At 43.1% G+C, this 19,809-nt stretch overlaps 1 protein-coding gene across 1 annotated transcript in view; it reads left to right on the top strand.

Annotated features, from left to right (window-relative positions):
• Window positions 1-288: 288 nt before the first annotated feature.
• The window catches only part of rnf220b (ring finger protein 220b), a gene marked incomplete at its 3' end in the record, with an annotated part of 31,236 nt that continues 11,715 nt past the window's right edge, over window positions 289-19,809 (top strand). The window contains exons 1-2 of the mRNA XM_080505862.1: window positions 289-341; window positions 1,539-2,149. Coding sequence (XP_080361988.1) covers window positions 1,558-2,149 — 592 coding nt within the window. The 5' untranslated portion in view covers window positions 289-341; window positions 1,539-1,557. The remainder of the gene's footprint in view (window positions 342-1,538; window positions 2,150-19,809) is intronic.

Genomic DNA, 19,809 nt, shown 5'->3' with positions numbered 1-19,809 from the left:
TAGTGGCGGGGGGGGGAGAGACGGTCACACGGTGAAGACAGACCAACTGAGACACGCCGCCGTCAGACCCGCAGCCAGTCCACTCACTGGCGCCTCGGTCCTGCGCGCAAACGCAGCGACTCGCGCGTCTCCAAAACTCCTCGCGTCTCCGCCGGAACTCAACTAAACAGCCGCATCATCCGGAGGAGGACCGACAGCGTGCCGCTTCACATTTCTTTATTTATTTTCTCGCTTTCCTGCGCGCCGAAGAGAAAGTGCCGCGTCTTAGAAATAAAGTATAAGTTGAGACGCAGTTGGCAGTTGGCGGCGAAAATAAATCTCGCTTTGAGTACTTCAGCAAGGTGAGTAGCTGCGAGTTAACCCAAGTGATTACGGCTTAATTGGTTTAATTGGTTATTTGATTGCCATGTGTTTGGTCGGCTGGAGAGGCTTAGTACTTTTTCTTCCCAGAGGCAGGGATATTTATTTATTTATTTATTTATTTATGTTTTGAAAGAAATGTGCGATTAGTATCGAAAGACAATAATGTCAAGACTTTGTGCAAATGTTATATTTTATGGGGACATCACAGAGCCAGTTTGGTCATCTTTCGATTTTATATGTTAGTAAAGAGTAATACTAAACTATTAGTTGTTATTTAAGTTTATACAACGCGTTACTATTTACTTTGTTTCGTGGCGGAAATTCTGTCATCAGTGCCGAAACTTTTTTTTTTTTTTTTTTTTTTAAATCGGATATACTGTATTACGAAGCTGTATTGCTTTAATTCTGTAACTTAAACGAAAAAAAAGTTTCCAAAACTTTATGTATATCTCTATCGCCGATTCCGGATTTTTTTTCTATTTAATTAAGAATAGTAAAACAAAGAAACTAATGAAGTGAGTTTTTTTTTTTTTTAAATAATGTCTATCCTTGTTAACACGTATGCATTATTTTAACGACAAGGCAGTCAAGTAATTATTTCTATTAGTGTGTAGGTTCTAGGACAAATTTGAAGACAAACGTATTGTTAAAGTCCTTTATCAAAGTGCTTCCGACGTGTTTTTACTGAACACCAGCCATTTCACTGAGAAGAAAGCAGGAACGGCCTTTTTCCCCTCCTGTATGCGGTTATATAATTTTCCCTAATCTATTCGCTTCGACCTCACTATTTAAGGTCTCTTTTTTCAGGCTCCGACAACGTGTGTGTTTTATTGGCAATTTATTCCGTGGTAATTATTTACAGGCACTGTAGGCCTCGAACGCTTTTCTGCTGAAATGACTCCAAAACTGAATTGTAAAAATGCCTCCAAAAATGTGACTGGGTGTGTTTTAGAGGATGAAGCAATGCAAATTTCAGCGTTTGGGGTTGGGATCCTTTTCACTACACTCAAGGAAATATCCTCTTATTTGAAAATGTTTTTTCTTTCTGAGGGCATTAAAATATAAGCAACATTTTGTTTAAATAGACTGTGTGAAATTGCTTATAATTCCTGGCCCATCATTTTGGCTGCACCTGACCACTCTCCTCCCTCTGTCTCTGTCCTTCTCTTCTGAAGACCTGCTGCAGGGAGGTGAATGGACCTCCACCGGCCCTTCAAGATGGACAGTCCCTCCTACCTGCCGGCTCCACTGGCCTCCCCTGCCCTGATGGTCCTGGCCTCCACTGCCGAGGCAGGTCGAGACGCCTCCGTCCCCTGTCAGGCGCCCAGGCCCTTTGGCATCCCTGCCTCGGTGGAGAAGGACCTCCACCTCCCCTTCCCTTCAGCCTCCTACACTTTCACCTCCATGTATCAGCGCCAGGGCCCCATGTCCGGCACCTTTCAGGCCAGAGACTTCCCAGCGTCCCTGCTCCACCTGCACCCTCAATTTAACCCGCCAAACCTGGACTGTTCCACCCTGGGCATGCTCAATCACAGTGGGGTGGGTGCCTTCAGACCTTTCTCCTCCCCACAAGAAGACAGGGAATCAGGGGTTTATCAGTCAGCTTTCACCCCAGCCAAGAGGCTGAAGAGCTGCTTTCCGGATCTGGAGGGGAAGGAGTTTGACTTTGGGTCATTGGGAGCTTCCCTCAAGGCTGGCGAAGACTCTGGCAGGAAGCTGTTCTCCATGTCCGGCCTGCTGTCTGACGGCGAGGCTTCATCCAGCCCAGAGGAGCGCAAAGACCACAGTGAGTACATACTGGACTTACAGTTATTTACCTGAACAGTTACAGTATGTGTGTATGCATGTAAACACAAAGCTTCTCGTTCACATTGAAAGCTTTGACACACTCACTCATCTCACAACTCTATTGTATGCTTGAATTTGCGCTCAGTTTAACAAGCACACAGGAAGCCTTTGCTCTTGCCAACGTAGGTCCAGTAGGATTAACATATCCCGCGTGGCTGCATCAACTAAAGGTGACAAATTGAAAGGATTTTTCTGAGTGTGAATCCACATCTGAAAATAACCTTAGTTTTTTAAACTCTTATCATCTGGTTGGGCAAAGTGTTTACAGCGGCTGGCGGTGACTGACTTTGACACAAATAAATTGAATAGTGTCACTTATTCAGCTTAGTGATCATTAGCCACACATGACCATTAGGCCTATTGGAAGTCAGACTTTTCCTGGTGGCTGAGGAACGCAAATACATTGAAGCGTATGGAGGGTTGACACAGGAGGAGTGAGAGTTGGAACGAATGACACCCTGTCAGAGATAACGAGGTGGCAGAGATAGAGAGGAAGGGATGGAGGAGGATACAGAGAGAGAGAGAGAGGAGAGAGAGAGAGAGAGATGCGGCGATGCGCCTCAGCCTGAGCTTCCCAGCGACAACCCTCAGCTCAATATGGCCGCCCACACCAGCCGTCTGATTTGTTGACAAATGAGTGGGAGAGGTGTCAGTCAGTGCGCTGCGGAGGGAGAGACGCTCCTCATTACTCCTAGGGATAATTGCCCGACGACGCGGGGGCACAACACTCGCCTCAGAGGTAGAGGGGAGGGAGTGAGGGTGCCAGAGTCAGGGAGGCAATGCTAGGCATGATGGGAAATCAAACCCCCTCAGTGGCGGTCGCCAAGGGGAGCGCCTGACAGATGAAAGGGACCAGGGAAAGACAGAAAGAGAGGAAAGAGAGCACCCAAAGGCTCGGCAGATCAGAGGGGGACACCATCGAAATAATGACAATGAGAAGGGGGGGCAGACATGGCTCTGGGCGCAGGCAGGAGGGGGGGGAGACGCTGATACATGCGCTCATACATATCACCTAAAGGAAACTTTCATCCCACACATAAAGGGTGAGAGCAGGGACGAGTTGTCTTAAGAAAAGTTTGGATTGTGTGCGGTGTGTGCCTCCATGCATATGTGTGTCTCTTTGTTGAAACTTGCTGATTTTGTCGCCGGTTGGTGGCTGAGTGACAGGGCCAGGGAGGCGGAGTGGCAGGAAGGAATCTCAATATGGAATTTTAATAAGGACAGGAAAAGAAGTGATGCCAGCCAGCGTGCTGGTGTGAGAGGTGTGTCTGTCTGACAATGTTTGCTCTGTGCACTCGTGCGTGTGTACTCACCTCCTGATTTTGGGAATCTCATTTGGGGAATGTTGACAAGGACAAAAGATGGGTTGGAAAAGAACACGGGGAGCAACTCTCCTCCTCCAAAAAAAAAAAAAAAGAAAATCGGGGGAAATGGATTCCCGCACACTGGAAGCTGCTTTTCTGGCTTTATCCAATTAGATTAGAGCTCAGGCAAACTAAGAGCTTTAATGCAATTGAGCTCCCAACACTTTTCTAAGTCTGACATACACTTGTTCCTCTTGACTGGGTAACAGACAGTCACTTCAGGACCAAAAGTCTTAAGTGTTAAGCTTCAAATCTCCTTTCACTGTGAGAGTCGCTGCTGCTGGCAGGGTGCAACAACAGCAGCAATTCAGATCCTCGCACAACTGCAAAGTCAACCAGAAAAAACATACTGTATTTCTTTCTAAAGTTGTATTTATTAGTGACACGACTGAACCTTTGGCTTTCATATTTCTTCAGTGTGTCTATGTGTGTTTTCTCTTTACTATTATGTCTCAGACTCCCACCTGTTAGAAATATTCCCAATGCTGCCCTTAACTAAAGCATCATCCCTCTGAAGTGGATTCAGTTCCTGGGCTCTGCATAATGTGGCGGCACTAAGGTCTTAGATATTGCAAATAGATTGCATTAATAAACTTTAACTCAGTGTCAGCTTTTCTCGGAATAAATGTAGTGTTTTGGGTAAAGCACACTTTCTTTTTTTTTTTTGTTAGAACATTAAACTGGTCCAAATCCCTTGTCTTTTACCTGTCTAGTGTTGGCAGTCTTCACATGGATCTGTAGGAATTTCTGGCACACTCTGCAGTGTTGTGCACAGGTGACCATGTGCTGCAGTTCTTTTCATGTCACCCTGTCAGTTCCAACAACAAGCAGACACCGGGCATCTCGTCTTGTTTGCCTCGTGTGTCATAGCCAGTGGTCGTCTCCTACTGTCCGATAACTGTGTTTCTTCTGTGGATTTTCCCTCACTGACTTTCCTGTGTTTTATCAGGGAAGGTCTGAGATGCACAATGTGCTCTGACAGCTGTTCAAACAGCCACGCTCGCTTTCAAAGGGCAGATGTCTTCACCGGAGCGAGTCATGCTTATTTTCCTCAGGGAGATGCTTTCCGCCGCAGGCCTGAGCTGGAACTAAAATGGTCCTTTACCAGAAACATGAGTTGGGAAACCAGAGGAGTGGAGTGGCCAGACCATGTGTGTGTGTGTGTGTGTGTGTGTGTGTATGTGTGTGTGTTTCACAGTGGTGGCAAAGCTAAGTGCGAGCTGTGATAACTGGAGCCAGATGTTTGAGCGCCCCTGTGCTGCGATGCAACACCTCAGCGTCCAGCTCATACATGACCCGACTCTGAACAGCGAAAAGCTAAGAAATTGCAATAACGTATATGAAAACTTAGTCCTCTATTCTCCAGCTGTCAGCGGCACACAGTAATTCAGTAGTTTGTTACCGAGTACAATTTGTACTTCTTCGGTAAAACTGTTTTTTTTTCCTTTTCTCTCTTAAGAACTTAACTGCCTTGTTTGTGATTATTAAGCACTGCTATCAAACAAACTTGCTTGGAGGGAAACTTTTGTAGAATGTTGTAAGATGTCATCATTTACGTTAAACATTTCACACAGTATGTGTGCTGAAAAAGAAACTTTGGTATGAATTGCTAAAGCACAGTGAAATCAAGAAGGGAAATTATTCCACATTACAAAAGATAAACATTGCCTTCCCCATAAAAAAGTAAAAACTCAAAAAAGGCCAATTCAGTAACATAATATCACAATATATTGTACATGCCCAGCTCAGACTTATCCTTGTATCACCTTTGAGCTTGTGTGTCTACATCAGTAGGCTGACTGTTTAAATCGAACATTGTTTTTAGACATATTTAATGTCGCTTGAAATATTCTAGTTGTAGAAAAGTTTCTGAAATAACAGAGTCCGTCCTCCCTCTGGATAAGTCAAGGATCATCGCAAAAAGGCTCCAAGAGACTGACCATATTTCCACAAGTGTAAAGTAATCCCATGTGAAGTCAATAGAAGGGAAACATTTAAGCGTAACAAACACTCACTGAGGATTCCCCGCCAGAAGCACGAGTGTCCTCCATGGTCGGTTATTCATGGCTTATTAGAGTACAAGTGCAGCTTGAAAAGGATCAATATAACACAGATTCATGTCAGATTTGGCATGTGGATTATCTCTGTGCTGAGGTTTGGAGAGTTGTTTCAGACACAGCTTACATGGGTTTGTCGTGTGTGTAAGAGAAAGTGTGGACTAGAGTAGTTCTATTGTTATGTTATTATTAATATTTTAATACATTTTTGTATTTTATATCACTGCTGCGTTGGGGGGAAAATGTTACTTTTGCTACCGTAACATTTTGCTTGTTTTACACTTAAGTCATGAAGTCAAACTCATAATAATGATGAAAAGGAAAACAATCATAGTTTTGCGCCTACCTGCATTGCACGTTACTTGTATATTTTTCATTGGACGTTCTTGTGTAATTTATATTGTTTATTCACATCTGCTGCTATGTTGTGTGTGCTCGGTGTGTGTGCCGATTTGTTTAAGGGAGGGCTCGTGTGCTGTGTTTTGTGTGGAGCTGCCGTTGACGGCTTTACGTATCGAGTGGCGCTTCCTGTTGAAAGACACAGTGTTTACATCCCCCTAGCAGACCGCAGGAGATCAATAGCCACCACTCAATGCTCATGCATACACATATAGTATCTGCTGCCGGCTAATATTCCCAATGTGTATACCCATTATCAGGAGGGCTGCCATGTGCACTCCATGCATCAACACTCGCACTCACCTCATGCTTTGTCTCCTTTCCCATACACCTTTTTGTAGCGATTTTGCATTCGTGTGATCCGTCACGGACCATGTTTATTCGAAAACACTGTAGTGATAAGAAGGTGCAAACATGAATGATGCAGGTGCTGGTGTTTATAATAATCCTAATTATATATATATAGTCACAGAATTCCCAGCTAAAATATATTTTTATTATATTATAAATAGAACTGAAGACAAGAAGAGAAAACAGTAAAAATAAAACATAAAAATCAATACAAAATAGTAAGGAGTAGCTGTTACAATAATAATAATCGTATAGTCTAATCCAACACTCTAAAATTCAAATATATGTTCGAAAGTGACTTCAAAGCTCAATTTAGTTTAAAAGTAAAATAAAAAAAAAAGACCTTATCAAGAAAAAAGGACAGACCTTTTTGACAATTGAATAAATATATCAAGCAAAGAATTTAACAAAGCTGTCATAAAATTTGGCTTGACAAGCAATAAAAAAGCTGAATGAGCCCATTTGATCAATGAAAAGGAGAAAACAATTTAAAATGTAAAATACAAGTTTCACCTGACTGCCGCACACAGTGCAGCCTCAGCAATGTGCGTCGTGGTTTTAAAGCAGCTTCATCCCAAATAAAGTGCCATCTGTAACCGACTCACAGTGACCACACTTGTAGTCTTGTTCTTGATTTTAAACACTCTGGGAGGAAGCATTATAATATTAATGGTGGTTGCGTTTGATGTGAGAGCAGGCCGTGGTTGACTGTTCCCCCTCCTGTTGTGATGGTAGTTTGTTCTCCTAATGTTATCCCAAGTAAAAGAGGCTTTCATCCTGGCAGGAGGGGAAAGTCTTCTCAGCTTTTTCGCTCCTTCCCTCGATCTTATTAGAGCTGGAAACAGCAAATGTGGAAGTTTTACAGTGGATATTCAAATTTTTACGTTGACTGTGTGATCTTGTGGGTGCTAGTGTATTTGTGAGTGCCACAGGAATCCAGTGTTTGCATCTGTGTGTGCATTTCCTCCATGCACAGCGATGTACTTTCAAAAGTTGAAGAGTGTTACGCATTGGACCACACGGCTTGTCAGACGCAGACAGGATTTCTATAAGTCTGGCAGTCAACATTTACAGTAGCAGGGGGGAATATGTGTGTGTCTGTATTTGTGTGCAAGGGGGGGGGGGGGGGGGGTCTCTCTGTGGTGACCATCAGCACCTGTTAGATGGTCCACATAATGTTCTACTGAAACATGAGTCATAACACATCTTGTAGTCACAGCATCTGCCTCTGTCGCCTACTGTGGTCGGCCCACACGAACAGCGCACAGTGAGAGAGTAAGGCTCAAGTACAGAGAGAGAGAGAGAGAGAGAGAGCGAGAGAGAGAGCGAGAGAGAGAGCGAGAGAGAGAGAGAGAGATAATGAGCGCATGCCCCAGGGGTTGTTGAAACAACAGCCTTATTTTAACGGCGGCTATCTGTCCTTCTTCCCGTCTCTCCGTTTTCCCCTCTCTGCGCACCTGATCGACCTGCATCATAGCTGCTTCTGATCTCACATCAAAGACCTGGTTTGTGTTTGTGTGTGTGTGTGTGTGTTCACGTGCGCTTCCACACTTGCACACACACATGCATGCATCACCGACAAGCTTCCATCCTCTGGGCTGTCCCCAGAGCAAAATAAATCTGTCAGGCAGATGGGGGGGGGGGCAGAAAGGCCAAATTCTGGGGTTAAACACATGCTGCTGAGGAGCACCACCAAGACACCAAGATCACACCAATCCAATCCTGCATGCTTGGTTAGTGGCCAGGAACCTACACTCACACCTCTCTCTCTCTCTATATATATATATATATATATATATATATGTGTGTGTGTGTGTGTGTGTGTGTGTGTCTTCCTTGTGTCACACACTGCCCTCATTACAGCATGTCAATTGCGCTTGTTGCAAGTCCCCCAGCTGTGGAGAAGCTTGACAAAAGCCGATACGTCAAAAGGCAAGGCATGCATGATAGTTTTATGCTCAAAATATGCATGACTTTCTGACATAATTTGCTGCCCTCGAAAGTACCCATTGTTCATTATCAAATGTTCCATTTGTTTTAAGAATTTGAATAAAATAACAATTTGAATAAAAGCGTGAGACATTGTGATTGAGTGTCAAGCTTCTATATGGCAGAAACAGTCTGAATGCCAGTCTTAATTTAAACTCCAATGTGAACATTTTGAATCTGTAAATGATGCACTTGCTAACAGGACATAAACGCATCAGTTAACAGAAAACAATGGCGTATAGAACTTTGTGTGGGGAACCATTGAAGCATGTTAAAGGACACAACAACAGATTATTTAGATGTGCATCCTGAGGACCCTCTGATTGATTAAGTTCCTTCCACTGGTGCTTAACTGTTCGCCAAACTCCCATCGCTTTCTGTGCACCTCTTAAAGGTCAGAGTTTGCCAGGATTGACCCCTCACCCTGCTGGGTTGGGTGTAAACACTCCCCCAATTCTCCTCAGAGAATAGCATTAGTTCTGAGCCATAAATCACAGGTCTGATAATTGGTAGGAAAACAGCAGTCCAGCAGTATATAACCTTTTACGTGTCGTCTCAACTCTTTATTATGGTGCTAATGAGTGGCCGTGGATCAGGGTTAGAGCCGTAAGCGGGGAGGGGGGGGTTCCACCTCAGTAAAACATGCACTACTGGCTACACGCACACACACACACTACATAAACATGAATATTTTTACACACAACAGAGAGCACTTTCAGGGAAGCACTCACACTGAAGGATATGCGTGTATGCAAACATTCCCTCACATACACATGCATATGCAAACACACCGGCGCACACTCATGTGCTGGCAGGCTCAGCAGTGTCCATTACAGGCTGCCATTAGTATGGAGATTGTACTAATTGTCCCCATAGACCACACAGGCAGCGCTCAGCGGGCCTACTGTGAATCTGTGAGACTGAGAGAAGAGACTCTTCACACATCCTATTGTCTCGGTCGTGACCCTATTAGTGCAATCACAAATCAATCACCGAATGATTATGGGATACAAGATGGGAATTGTTTTAATGCAAATGGTGCCATTGTTGCCTTTTTGAGTGGTTGTTCTACTGTAGCTGAGAGTCATACGAGCAGAAGTCATAAAACAGCCTTACTTGATTTCACATTATCTACCACACTAATGCAGTTTCGAGCAAGTTAATAATGTCCAGGGATGTTCTAGGTTTTCCCCAGTGTTTTAGCTATTGGGAACATCAGGGATTATTTGGCAGCATGTTTTAATTAAACAAGTTGTTTAACTTCCTCTTCATGGTAAAAAAAAATAACTTAGTAAGGATTATGGGTTTGTTAATTTATTTTAATCATGTTAATGAATCATGTTATTAACAATTGGTTTGTTAGACTTAACATACATACATCAAGCTTCTGCCTATTTTGGTCCTTAATTAGATGTAAAGCGTCAGTGTCACATGTTTAAATTTCTTTTTTAACTAATTCTATTGGTTGAAGTATTGTGAGATTATGAGGTGATTCATATCACTAAAGTTCTGAATTGCTTTGTTGTGTGTGTTGTTTTAAAAAAAAAATTTAGATCTAAAAGCTTAAAGTACATATGTTTTAAGCTTCCAATTATTTTATCTATTTCACTGTAAAAGTGATATGAAAACTGTGATATAACCTTCAGAATATATTCTTGAATCTTGAATATATTCACCCTGTGCTGGGTGGGCCAATTCAGAGACTCGCCAAGTGGAGAGGGTCCAGTCTCACTGGTTGTGGCTCAAAGCTCCTGACCAGTCAAGTAGAGGAGATTGAACTGTGCAGCGCCTGTGTGACCCCGCTGAGCGAGAACACAGGGGAGAAGATCTATAACCGCTGGCGCTGCCATTGGGCTCTTTGTTCTTCCTTGTTTGCTGACACGGGGGATCGGAGGGGCGTATCAACAAGAGGCTCACACTACACTGAACTCTCCTGGGCTACGCTGTGGAGCCTGTGAATGTCGAAGCGCATGCACGCACGCACGCACGCACTACAGACATATTTTTGGTTCTGTTTAGTTTGTTTTCCGAGGCGTTATCCACATTTGCTGAATCAGGAATTTTAGAGCCCAGTGTGCCCTGCTTCACACAAAGCAGAGGTTTACAGATAAAATACAATAATGCCTATAAGAGTATCAATTGATGCTGACATTTATTTGCATCGGCATTTCACAAAGTACGTTTTTTTTATTTTTTTTTATGTAATGCTTTCACAATCACATTGACGCTACAAAATATGACAAACTATTTAATAGTGCAACTCTGAACATTATAACACATAATTACTAATATTACAGTTGCTTCTACAATATTTCCTTTGCTGTCTGGATTTTCACGCACATCAAATTATGTTATCACTGATGATCAGTGCATAAAGTCCTCCTGATTCCTCTGTTCCTTTGTGTTTGTGGGTTACTGAAGATAAGCGGCTCAATCACCTGTGTCTTTAAACCATTGGAAGATAAAAACCATCATCATCTGTCTTACTTCTTTGCTCATCCAGGCAGACACAATAACAGCCTTGAGGAAACGTGACTAACCCAAACACAGGTGTATCCCGGAGTGCCAGGTGCTTGTGGCTCTGTCCTGCCAGCAGTGTTTCTGACAGTATCAGATGCTATCTGAAGGCAAGGTGTGAGGGATGTGGCTTATCAAGGAGAAAGGATGAGGATGCTGCGGGGCGGCGTCTGAAAAAACTTTTTACACACACTGTGATCGAAGTGTGATGCGGGGCCTTTTTTGCTCAAGCAATTACCATATTACCAGCAGGAGCACAACAGTTCAGGTTTCATTTGAAGTGTAATGCCAGCCGTCAGTCTTCCTGCAGTGCTTCTTTGGGTTAAAATTTCTGCTTCTCATCTGTGGTGCACAAAGTGCATGTGGGACAGGTGTGTGACGAGAAAGCAGGTGGGTGTGTTTTTGTTTTGGGTAAAGATGGACAGTTAATGCATTTCTGCCTGCTGCTTTAAGTGAATGCATCAAATAGAAGATTGACTTTATGAAACATTTGATGACAAAAAAGTTAATAAATCGTGTAATTTCTGTCAACAGTTGTGCGAAACTTATTTATAATAAACATATTTTACCTGCACTGTTAATTAGTTTCATTTAAATTGCGGTCATTAGAGATTTTAATGACCTTTTTGCTTTTAGCCATTATTTAAAGAACTGCAAGAGTGTCTATATTTTCAACAAAAGGATTTGAATGCCGTGAGAACACAATAAAAAACATTTGTTCTGTAGACTCTCAGCTTTCTTTTTTTGCAATATTATAATCTATGAAATGCTCACATAAACACATGTTTTGTTAGATATTATCAATATTGCCAAACTGAGTGGTTTGATGAATTTTTACATTTTCAAACGCTCAAGCCAACTTTAATAATTTTTCACTTTTCTTCATTCTCCTTCTGATTACTAGCAAATTCATCTGGAGTTGTAATAATGGCGCTTTACTTGAAGAGTTGGTCAAAGTCCTTCTGAAATGTTTTAATAACTTAACCTTGCACCATCTGGGAACCTCATCTGTACTTTCAGAGCTTGCCTCATGTACCTGATAGCAGCAGTGAAAATGAAGTTATTTGAATACTTTTCCCCCCGACACATTCACAAAATGCAAAGACTGTTGGTGGATGGGCCGCCACATTTCTATGAATTAAACAGTTATAAAGTGCCTGGATCCTGAGGTGATACTTGTTTTGTTGATGTAGGAGCATGTGTCAGTTCTGTGTATGCATTGCTGAGAATGCCAGAGTTGTTCTTCTCACTTACTTGAAGCTCCAATTTCAGCAACGTCCTCTGGACATTAGACCATTTCCAGAAACATGGGAAAGCACTGAAATGTGAATAAAAGCATAATACAATAATTTATACATCTCATGAATGGTTTTGAAGTGCTTAATGGATCATTACCAAGATATCGTTCGTTGAGACTGGAACATTTTACCATTTGATGGAAAATATGAGCTCATTTTGAATTTGAAGGCAGCAACACCTTTGAAAAAAGTTTGAACGGGGCCAACAAAACCAGGAAAAGGTATTGCCAAAAGCAAAAAAACAAAACAACCGAAGGACCAGTTGGCAACAGGTCAGAAACAAGTTATTTCAAAGTGGCACAGATGGCAACATGTTCACCAATCTGCAATGACGTAATCATTTCAATCCTCCCCGTCAAGTGGTGAGGATGCTGGTAGGCAGATGTATCCTTAAAAGCACATGTGTAAGAAGCCATATGAATACCCAGTGAGGAAAAGCTACAGCTGTGTTTCTGAGCCGAAGTAAAGTTGAAATGACAAAATGTTCTGAGGTGAGAGTAACCAACATTCAAAATTATTTATGGGAACCACAGGTGCTGTGTCCTGTGCACTAAAGAAGAGCGAAACCATACGTTTGTTATCAGCAGACAGCTTCAAATATTGCATCTCGGATTTCATGAAGTTGTATTAGTGCCTATGGCATGGGCAGCTCAAACATCTGAGAACCATCATCAATGTACACCGAGGTATTAGCCACTGATGCTCCTATCTACACGATGTCTTCTTCAGAGCCACAATATTTCAGCAAGACCAAGCTGAACCCACTTGTTGAACCTGCATTCATTGCAATAGCATACTGTCGTTTCACAGTCAAGGAGGGTGTGTGCTGATCTCACCTACCTGTAGCCTGAACCTTTCAACAACAAAATCATTTGGAGCATAATAATAAACAAACAAAATAATCCATCAATAAAGGCTCAGTACTGTTAAAGAGCCATAACTACGGTCTCCTAGCTTTCCAGATGTTTACACACATAAGTTGTTAAAAAAAGAAGGTGTCACACACTGGCACACATGGTTTTGTTTCAGCCTTTGTGAGATGTATCACTGCCGTCAACTTAAAAACAAAATGTATCTATCAGATATGTCTCTGTTTCAATATTGTATCATATCTTACATCCCCTTTTTTTTTAAAGTTGGGATGGAGTAGAGGTGAGAGTTCTCGTCTCATAGATAAAATATCATCTGTTTGAATCTGGGCCCGTCTATTATCTGTGGAGTTAGCTTTTTTTTTTTTGATTACTTTAATTTGAATATGGCAGAAAACAATGGCAGAAAACGCTGAAAATGATGTAGTTGGCATGCCAGGCCACAAGGCGGTGTTGCTGGTTGTTTTTGTTATGAATCCACACAGCCATACATGCAGTAAACAATGCACGATAGGCATTAACACAATCGTGAATGCTCGACATTCGTATAGACAGATGACGAATTGGATGCTATTAGAGAAGAACCTCGATTATAAAATTACCAATATCACCTTTTAAAACTAATAATAGAGACTGGAAGTCATGCCTCTCTGGAGGTCGTTATGCGCCTGCACAGTAACGGCACTAACCTCCAACTGTCTCTGCCGGGGGCGGAGTCGAGAGTTATCTAAGTTTGAAAAGGTAATGGTTGCAGTGGATCCGAGCACCACTGTCGTGGACAACCAGTGGACACCCAAAACATGCCGACATCTTTATGGCGTCTTTCGTTTTCGTTGTCCTGTAAACAGGGCATAAGATGGATGGATAGTTTCTCTGCAATGTGTTTCTTGGAGGGGAAACTGAAGGCAGTCTGAAGTGGTACTAGTCAAATCTAAAGAGGATGTTTTCCTGTTTGCAAACAACTGTAGGAATATTCTGCAAGCCCAGGCTGTATGGCTGTTGTTTGTGTGTCAGTGGTGAGTGCCAGTGTAATTAAACTCTTCAGTGGCTTCCACTCACACAGTGACAGTGTTTGTTCAGGACTGTTTAGAAAAGTTGAGTACTTGCAACCAACAGAGCGATCTCCTCATTTTCTCCTTATTAGCCACTAATTGAGAGAAAGACCGAGTGAAGAAAAAAAAATTAGAAAGATGTGATGAGGAGACGATGGAATAATAAGAGAGTCACGCACACACACACACACACACACACACACACACACACACACACACACACACACACACACACACACACACACACACACACACACACACACACACACACACACACACACACACACACACACACACACACACACACACACACAGACAGTATTAATGTGTATTAATCAGTGGTCCGGGTAATAGTGATCTGTATTTTTGGAGCCAATCTAATTTCCCACTAATGAGGGATTGTGATCTGTCTATTAACTCTTTGATGTCTCTGTCACTCTCCCACTTAGCCATGTACACACATGCCCATGCGAGCACATTCACAAATAGTTAAGACACATAGAAGAGAAATAATTTGTGCTCATACATGTTCAGATGTTCTAACCCACCTATAAACCCACAATGGTCACAACAAAAGTGTGACAATGTGACCAGTATTTGAAATCATACTTTAGCTGAGTGACCTACTGTAGGAAATGGCTTTTAGTTTTGACATTGTCGGGGAAAGATGAGGCCTTTGACTCAGTTGAATAACATTGATTGTGGTCAAGCTCAATTTGTATTTTGTCCATCTTTATATTTGTTCCTTTTAAATAGTTGCTCATCCAGTGAACTTCCTATTCTCATTTCCTCTGTTAAACCTACAGTAGGTCATTTATGGATATCTATTGGCTGAAGTGTTTGAGCGGGTCACATCTTGACAGTGGGATAAGATGTGACAGAGTTGGGTATCCGTTTGCTTTCGTCTGTCTGGTTAGCGCAGGTTCATGTCATCAAACTGAGCGACAGCCCACCGGTGAATAGCTCTATTGCTGTCTGCTGCCAGTGGCTTCTTGATCCGATGTGAATGTGGTGACTTTGACAGACAGCAGTCAGTAAATCGATGTCTGTCAGAATTCTGCATTTCCCAGCCAGCGTGTTAGCTCAGTACCTTTCAGGTTATATTCTTTGAGTTTTATTATAATATATTTTTCCAAAAGCTTGACTTTGGAGTGAAATATACTAAAGAAGATTGTCATTAATCCACAGTCTTGGAAATTCTCAAGAGTGAGTCAATCAAGAAAGAACACGTTGGTTCATAATAGGGATTATTCAATTACCCAATTAGAGAGGAAAGAGGTAGTTATGCTTTTTTGACTTTTGAAGGAGGAATGTACTCACGGGAGTCAATGAAGTGTAAGTAAAGTCATTGAATTGAATTTAGATTAAAACTGTATTTCTCCCGTGATAACCAAGGTACGCCTCATGATAACGCCTGAATTTACTGGGGTACACTCAAACAATGGGAATGGTCCTCTTGGTGATGGCATCAATGAGTTTCAGTAAGTGTACAACATATTTATGAGGACAAGAAAAGCTGTGGCTGTAGTCATATAAGACCAATGCAAAATACAACTGAAAAACACAAAAAAAACTGCACTGAGAAGATGCTTTAGCAGAATGATTGTACAAAAACATATAATCTGTATCATCTATAAAAAGAAACACTTGGAAAATAAGGTCAAAGCTACAGATTTCAGAACAAAACTCTTAGAATTGATTAATGTTGTTTTCCTGTGACGTTGCTTGTAAGTAGCCTCATATCATTGCAAATACCCAAGGACAGTGCTAACTTTCCCTCCGACTTCCTCTCTCTCGCCAATCAGGAAGTCACTACCAAAGATCATTGAGCCATGCATCTCAATGAGGGGGCAGATTGATTGGCTGGAACAGAGCAGAGGCAGGGTTCGATCTTTGCCCTAAGGTCCTGAAAAGGGAAATATGGTCACAGGGACACAGTAGCAGAGCAACTCAGTCTAGTCTCCATCAACAAGATGATTGGACACATAGATGCTGAGCCACGCCTGTGCCTGATGGAACAATTGTAGTGACTAATGGAGATGATGAGAGAGACGGCGAACAAGAGGGAGGGGGAGAGGAATTCAGAGTTTGTGTGCTGATTGACCTGTGGTCAGAGGGGTTATGTCCATTGATCTGTAGGGCAGAAGAAAAGGGCTTTGGCCTGAGGTGCTTCAGAATGAGTCTATTTGGGGTTTAGGATTCCTGTCCATTCCCACCAGGAGCTTTTTCATCATCTGACTCCCCAGGACTTACAGCAGCCATCTCCCGTTGTCTATGTAATGCACAGAGCACTACTAAGGCCAAAGGCCAATCAATGTTCTACAAGAGGTTGATACAGATCTTATTAGTCAATGAATGATCATTAGTGGTCTAACGAGGCATTGATTTGTGTAAGGGCCAAAGGTTGTGGTGGTTGTGGTGAGTGTCTTTAATACATTAAACACAATTGATTGCACAGTAGGAGGGATATTTTGAAGGATGCTAGAATTAGATTGGACAATGAGCAATTTGAGGTCAAGCCAGCAGTGCAAGTGTACCTTCATCGGCCACTGAATGTGGTTAGGATTGAACACGGAGGCGAGAGCAGGGCATTTGTCTTTTATGTATTACCGCTGTAGCAATTCTGCAATTAATAAGAAGCAGATATCTAGAAGTAGTCAGTCATAAGGAACTGGACTCGCTGTTTCAAAGACTAGAGCAGCAGCCTTTGAAAGCTGAGGAAATGACTCTGCTCATAGCAGATGTGTTACTACAGGGCCTATTATGTTGCTCATTAAATACCCAACCTCTCAATAGGCCATTATTTCCCCAATAAAAAACAAACGGCGGCCTGCATACTTTCCCTTCTCCCCCCTCCGCTTCAGAGGTTAGCTCTACCTCACAGACGGCAAAAAACCCTGACTAATATCCTGCATGTGAAGCTTTTAAATAGGAAGCAGGCCGCGGGATAGGGTGGGGTACAGGTGTGGCAGGAGCCAATGGCTTTTATAGCCCTTCATCTCCTCTGAAAGTGTGCCAAGGACCTGCCTACACAACCCACCACTGCAGTGTTAGCCGCCAAGCGTTAACTTCACTCCCCCCACCAACCTCTACGCTTACTGGTTATATAGAGTCTATGCTTGTTATGGGTTTATGGAGGGATTTCTGATGTGCTTAGAGAATTGTTTGATGATTGGGATAATGATGCCATTTGGAGTGAGTCGTCTCAGCACTTTATCACCAGCAAACACAGAAAAACAGGCCCAGCCTGCGCAAAGCAAGCTCTATTTCCTCCATATCCTCCCCTGGATGCATGCTCATATGTTCCCTGCCATTCAAAAACTTCCAATCCTGGTCATGTCAATCAGAATTACACCACGTCTACAGGTTTGTCACCAGGGGGACATTTGTCACCGTGTCTTCCCTGCAGAACAGCCTTTTCATGCCCCAGCATAATGTCAGTGGGTGACGTGCAGGCCTGATGTGATGTGGCATTCACTAAAGGTCACGTTAGGCATCTTCGCTCTGTCTGCATCAGCAGAACTGGCAGCCGTCATATGGACGCTGGCATCGGCCATTACCCGGGCCCTCGGGGGGTCTTGATGTTTTCACAATTGTTTGTCAGCAAGATTCTGATCTCTCTGTTTTGGTGGTGAGGCTTGGGCTCAGGAGAGTCCCAGTTCGCACTGATGCAGAACAGCAGGAATCAGATCTGTCTCTCAATCATGCTTGATGAGAAAGAAGACAGAAATATATTTATAATTTCAAAAGATGAACTTTGCTGTTTGCGTGACGCTCTTGATTGTGTGGATGAAGACATAAAACTGTGTTAGTATGGGGATTTTTGCACAGGAGCTGGTTTCCTTTAATATTAAGATATATTTTGTAGTTGTTACATGTTTGGTTTTGCCAATCTTTGTGACACTGTCCATCTTTATTTTTGACAAATTTTAACTGGAATTTTAGGTGAAAGTATTGAAAAAATAATGAAACAAGGTAATATATGAATCAGAATGTGTGCTCGACACATTTTAGTTTCATCACTCTCAAATACAGCTAAAGAAGAGTGTTGGCTCTACATGTAAAGGATGAAAATGGAATCAGGCCAAAGGCTAGACAGTCAGGAAAGGAGGTCCTGAACGGGCGAGACACAAAGAAAGAAAAAGGAAACAATCACAGACGGAGAGACAGTGAATCCATTAGGAGATGAGCCAGTCAAACTCTGCACAGTGTGGCGAGAGGGCGCCGATCCATCTGAGCCAGTTGCCGTAGTGAGGGAACGGTTAACAAGCCCCACAGGCAGGTTTTACAGCCCCTGTTGTGTGTTGTAGACCCCCCAGGCTGAAGAGGGGCTGAGGCTGACTGATACTGACAGGGTTTATGTGGGTGGGGGCGGAGGGCAGCGGGGCGGGTGTGTGGGGGTGTGTGGGGGTTTGGAGACGTGTAAAAAGGTGCTCATGAACCAACAACTGTCACTTATGAGGGTGCAGCACAAGTATCCAACACACACACACGCACACGCGCACACACATAGGCAGGCACACGCACGCATGCTCACCCACACGTACACAAGAACACACAAATGTTCATTTGTACATTTGAACCTGTCCACTCCCACACCATTAAATGTGATGTCTGTGTGGAGCAGAGGTGAGGAGTGAGTGGCCGGCCACAGTTGGAGGAGGAGGGGGGGCTTATCCAAAAAGTGGACCAATAAAACACTTGAAAATCAAATCCCATTGCTCTTATCGCGGCGCCATTCAGAGACGTTATCTGTGCAGGTAATGTGGTTATAAATTCAATTTCAGCCCACAGATTTCATTGTTTACTGATGCCTGCATGTTCCAGACGGCAGAGCGCAGAAAGCTCGGGAACGCTCGGTGCGTGTCGGGAAAACTCATTTAGCCTTCCGCAAGGGGATGCAAAAAAGACAAGAGGGTTGATGGGAGAAGGGGTGTGAAACCGGGAGAGCTGTCACTCTCCCAAGGACACCTGACTCTGCGTTCTATTTTCTACCCCATGTTTTATTTAGAGGCCATTTTGTCCAATTTGGTTCCTCATTATAGGGGCTCATAGCTCAACTGATATCAGGGGACGGCTCTCGCCAACAGACGAGCTTGTCATGTGGCACGCAGGTCATTGGGAGTCGCAATCAGGTACAGTGCGAGTCCAATGCTTGGATAATAGTGTCCTTGAGGAAGTTCAGTCCACTGTGCTCCACTTTGGGTGTGAGAAAACGACAAACTCATCAACTTGTTTGTAATTTTCAACTCAAAAAGACTTAAATTGTGATTGCCGGAAGATGCCATTCCTTTTCTCCTTGACTGTGCAGAGATGGGAAATTAGGTGCATCTTGCCTACTAGCCCTCTCCATATGATTGATGGCTTTCAGGAGTAAATCACCTCATCTACTAGGTAAAATCTTGATATAGTAGAGCTCCTCAGGCTCCCAGCTGGCTGCTTATGGCAGTAATCCATCAGTGGGGCCCAATGGGCCGAGTGGCCCTCCTGGGTAATGTTCCTATTGACAGCCTATGATGTCAGCACGCTGACAGCAGGGAGCCACAGTGGTGTGTCTGTGTGAGTGTGTGCAACCTTATTTTACTCTCACTAACTCTGTCTGTCAATAGTGCAGACAGGTCCACTGAACACACACACACACACACACACACACACACACACACACACACACACACACACACACACACACACACACACACACA

The sequence above is a fragment of the Blennius ocellaris genome, assembly GCF_963422515.1.
Source record: "Blennius ocellaris genome assembly, chromosome: 12".
In the NCBI taxonomy this organism is placed as follows: domain Eukaryota; kingdom Metazoa; phylum Chordata; class Actinopteri; order Blenniiformes; family Blenniidae; genus Blennius; species Blennius ocellaris.
Note: the sequence above shows the minus strand (reverse complement) of the source record. Positions and strands in the feature narration are given on the sequence as shown.